Source organism: Solanum dulcamara, chromosome 11 (assembly GCF_947179165.1).
Source record: "Solanum dulcamara chromosome 11, daSolDulc1.2, whole genome shotgun sequence".
NCBI lineage: Eukaryota > Viridiplantae > Streptophyta > Magnoliopsida > Solanales > Solanaceae > Solanum > Solanum dulcamara.
Genome location: NC_077247.1, coordinates 1814195 through 1818485, shown reverse-complemented (window position 1 = coordinate 1818485; position 4291 = coordinate 1814195). Strand labels below are relative to the sequence as shown.

Below are 4291 nucleotides of genomic sequence, written 5' to 3'. Positions count from 1 at the left end.
TTGAGAAAGAGAGAATGAGCAATAGAAAAGAGATTATAGCCTCTGGATTGGGTTTTGGCTCAAGACTTATAAGTCACAAGCCATAAATTAAAATTTCTAACTTATCGCTTTGACTTATTTTTGTTATTTCTCGTTGAAAATAAGTGCTTATAAGCAATTTTTAACTTTACCCAAACCCTTAAAAACCACTTAAAAGTTATTTTAGCTTAAAATCACCTAAAATAACCACAATCCAAACGTGCATATTGTCAGGCAAACTGATTTTCAGGCTACAATAATGGAGGATAAACAACAGCTATGATAAGAAAACTGAAGAAATCCGATTTTGAAGTAACAAAGATGAAGAAAAATCACTATAGTGCAATCAATGGAAATTTAAAACAGCATAAACCCAAAAATATTTAGTAGAAATTCTTCAACATGGTAAAGTTTTTTTAATATATAGTGCCTGGCAATTGCGCTTAGTACGTTTGGGCACCAAAATACAAAATTACCATCCCAAAAACTATAACCACCTTCCAGAAAAGTTCAAGATGATTAGAAAGCTCAAGTACAATAATCACATGCTTGCAAAATGGGTGACTATCTTTCAGGAAACGAGAGTTGTCGCTCGGAAAATAGTCACATCTAGCACTGGCTCGATGCCGTCAATTAGCTCAAAGACACAAGTGTCATGCTCTTTTAAATTGTTCCCGAGCACAAAGTCCCTCCAACCTGATGATTCAATCTTAGCACAATTTGATTGAATGTCAAACAACTTTGCACGCCAACTTCTCCCATTAGAAACCCGTAGATTTACAATGGTTTCATCCTCATTGATTAATTTCTTGAAAAAGTTACCATGTATATCCTGCAAATTCAGAAATTGTTACTCTTTTATTGGATTCTTCGTTATTTTATTCTCTTATCCTTTCAAAGAAAGAGAAAAAACAGGCACTTGATCCCTCAGGACAGTAGGACTCAACATCTTCCAAAAGGCAATGAATGCAACATCTCTTGACTTGACAACTTACCAATCGGAAGTTTCCCGAGACATAAGCAGGCTGCATAGAAATAGTGAAGTGTGGATTGAAGTATATATCCCAACTGTGCTTCTCTGAGGGCAACATCTTTTTCTTGCCAAGTATTGTCATCTCAGAGGCTGAGGAATCTGAGAGAAAGAGAAGACCAAAGAATCTCTTATAATTCAACAACAACATAAGATTCTCTTGTTACTAAACAAGTATTATCCATGAGAGTAACCATGAAAAATGGGATGACATACCTTTTCCTTTATAAGCTACACTACTCAAATTCCCTTCCATATCTCCGGTGTCACGCTTCACATTGTTAGTCTCCTTCCCTTTTGCTTTTTCTGCTGCACAAAACAAATTTTCTGGTTTTTCAAGCTTCACCCTGATAGGGTGACAACTTGCAGAGGATGCAGGAAAGCCAGAATTTTGTCTTTTACAATATGGAGGATCGACTACTACTTTATTTTTCGGTGTTTTATTATGCATATTCCCTCCTGCTTCCCACTGTTCAAGTTTCACCTCTTTGTGTTGCTTACTTCGCAGTGGATACCTGCAATGTGATGCATCCAAAATGGTAGTAGTTTTCTTTGCATTATGTCGATTAGTGGTAGTAGATGCAGAAGGATCCCCTACTTTGCAGCACTCTGCCAAACAATGACACGGGAAGGGGAAAAGAAAGGAAGAAAAACTGTCATCATCATAACATACTTCAACGTGATACAAAGAACAAGTTAACTAAACAAGTTACCTTGTACATCTCCTTTCTCAAGCTTCACATTATAAGCCTTCCTCCTTTTTGCTCTTTGTGCTGCACAAAGCAAATCATCTTCCGCATTTGTTTTTTCAAGCTTCAACTCTTTCAGTTGCTTGCTTCTCAGTGAATACCTACAATGTGACGTATCCAAACTGGCACTAGTTTTCTTTTTATGATGTCGGCTAGTGGTTGTCGTCTTAGTTGCTGGGGGATCCACCACTGGTATTTTGTTACAGTGCGCTGCAAAAAAGATGAAACGGGAAGGGGAGGAAGAAGAAAAATGTCATCCATCATAACATAATTCAACATGATGACTCTCACAAAGAACAAGTTCCTAAACCAAATACCTTCCACATCTCCTTTTTCAATCTTCACCTCTTTCAGTTGCTTACTTCGTAGTGGATACCGACAATTTGTTGCATCCAAACTGGTAGCAGTTTTCTTTTTACTATGCTGATTAGTAGTTGTCACCTTAGATGTTGAGGGATCCACTACTGGTACTTCATTGCAGTGCCCTGCCAAAAGGATGACGTGGGAGGGGGGAAAGGAAGGGAGGAGAATAAAAGAAGAATGGCATCCATCATAACAGAACTCAATGTAATTAGTCTAACAAATGAAAGTTGTCTTGTTACTGAACCAGCAGCATCGAGGAGAGTGGCACAAATTTTCAAACCAAATACCTTTAAATTTATATGCTTCATCATACATATTATGTTGCCTATCTTGTTTTAAAAGTTTCTCCATGTTCGTCTCCCCATTTTTTGCTTTTGGCACAGCACAACAGATATCCTCTTCCAAGTTTGCTTTATCAAGCTTCATCCTGGTAGACTCTTTTCTTTCTGACTGAATACCTGGACAGGATAGTGGAGCGGCAGGTCTTTGTTTTCCAGAATATGAAGGACTCCCGTTTTCTTTGGATTGTTCAAGCTTCACCTGTTTACTTCGTAGAGGATACCTACGATGTGATACCTCCAAATTGAGAGGATATTTCCTTTTATTGCATTTGGTAGTGTTTGTCATGTTAGAGGCTGAGGGATCCAGTACCTCATTGCAGTTCTCTGCCAAAGACGGGACCAGGGAAAGTAGAGGAGGATACGAAGAGAAAGTAAGTACAAAGTTATTGGCATCAACATAATTCAAGCAGAATTTAGGGACAATGCATTTAATCGGTATACCATTTCCTTTATCTGCAGCACCGTACAAATTCTTCCTTTTATCTTTTTGTGTTGCATAGTTCAAATCCTCCTCCACATATGGTTTCTCAAGCTTCACCCTGTTAGGATCCTGCCTTTCTGGTAGACAGCTAGAGCGTGATACTGGAATACCAGACTTTTGTCTTTTTGAATTGGAAGGATGTGCTACTTTTGCATTATTCTGTGTCTCAGGCCTGCCTGCCTTCTTCCTGTGAGTAGCATCATTTGGTCCAGAAGGATATTCGATCTCGGAAGCACTTAAATCAAATATGAATACAGAAAAGTGAGAGTTTCCATTATATTGAAAGAGTAAAAAGTAACCGCAAGCAATTGAATAGTAGTCCTTAAACTGGTTCCAGCCGTCGTTGAGCCATTTGGTGCCATTAGAGTTTTGCAATTTAACTTGCCATATTGCACCAGTTGGGAGCTCAAGGAAAACAACATCTCGCAGATCAGCCCCATACTTGATTACAAATTCATCTGGGATGTGCTGTACGTATAAGAGAATAAATCAATTAGAGATAGGTGAAGAAACAAACTTGTCATAGGAAGAAAATGGTATCCTGTAGAGAGAAACAAGAGATACTGAAAGTGACTAGGGTCTAATTATCTCATTGATAATTCCCAATTTCTTCAAAGCCTCATTTTGTACAGCTGATAAAAGCCTCTGAAATGCTAACAAGAGCAGAAACCTTTGAAATTCCTAATCTTCAGTTCATAAGTAAATAAAGTTTTGAAATTAAAGTCTTTCTATTTGTGAACAACATCCATGATTTTAGAATTCATCTTTCAACTACAGACCCTGCTCTCCATATAAATGTAAAAACGAAGTATTTCTTGCAAACCAAAAGGGGAATTAAGTAGAAAAGGGTAATTGCATGCAACAACTTACTAATTTAGAGGCATGAGAAGATAAGATAATCTTGAAGAACTGAGGAGAAATCTGCGCTGCTCGCCGGCGTTTTACCATCTTTGCCCACTGCTCTTCTTCTTTACCTTTTGCTTTTGGATGAGTCGGGTCACAATTAATTAATTAATTAGACATAATTCCAAACTATAGAGTCGTTTTATCTCCCCCAGAAACTATTCCCTTCCGACTTTTCAACTTCCTAATTTTTTTAAAAGTTGAAATTGTATTTACAAAAAGAATTACACTTTCTGTTAATGAAGGTGATTTTTTCCCCCCTAAAATTTGGGCTGAACGGATATTTGGAACTTTGAAGTTTTGAAGGCAGATTTTTAAAATTTCATTCCAAATTTATGACCAAACAAATTTTCAAGATTTAAATTATATGCTAAAATGCTAGGAGGGTTCATTAAGGATATAATTT

The 4291-nt window shown here is 37.3% G+C and overlaps 1 protein-coding gene across 1 annotated transcript; it reads right to left on the bottom strand.

Annotated features, from left to right (window-relative positions):
* Positions 1-373: 373 nt before the first annotated feature.
* On the bottom strand, positions 374-4063 carry LOC129873705 (uncharacterized). The gene is made up of 8 exons (XM_055948842.1): positions 3853-4063; positions 2943-3450; positions 2448-2825; positions 2115-2282; positions 1762-2007; positions 1265-1657; positions 1014-1150; positions 374-850 (listed from the first exon to the last, which is right to left on the bottom strand). The coding sequence occupies exons 1-8, from the start codon at positions 3928-3930 to the stop codon at positions 590-592; spliced, it is 2169 nt and encodes a 722-aa protein (XP_055804817.1). The 5' UTR covers positions 3931-4063; the 3' UTR covers positions 374-589.
* Positions 4064-4291: the final 228 nt, after the last annotated feature.

Bases quoted from the DNA above. Each gene is read 5' to 3' on its own strand.
- LOC129873705 (XM_055948842.1), bottom strand. From the start codon at position 3,930: ATGGTAAAACGCCGGCGAGCAGCGCAGATTTCTCCTCAGTTCTTCAAG. The intron at 2,283-2,447 runs GTATTTGGTTTG...TCCTTTTGGCAG, and splicing joins TGAAGCATATAAATTTAAAG to GGCACTGCAATGAAGTACCA. The intron at 851-1,013 runs GTAAGTTGTCAA...CTGAATTTGCAG, and splicing joins TCTCGGGAAACTTCCGATTG to GATATACATGGTAACTTTTT.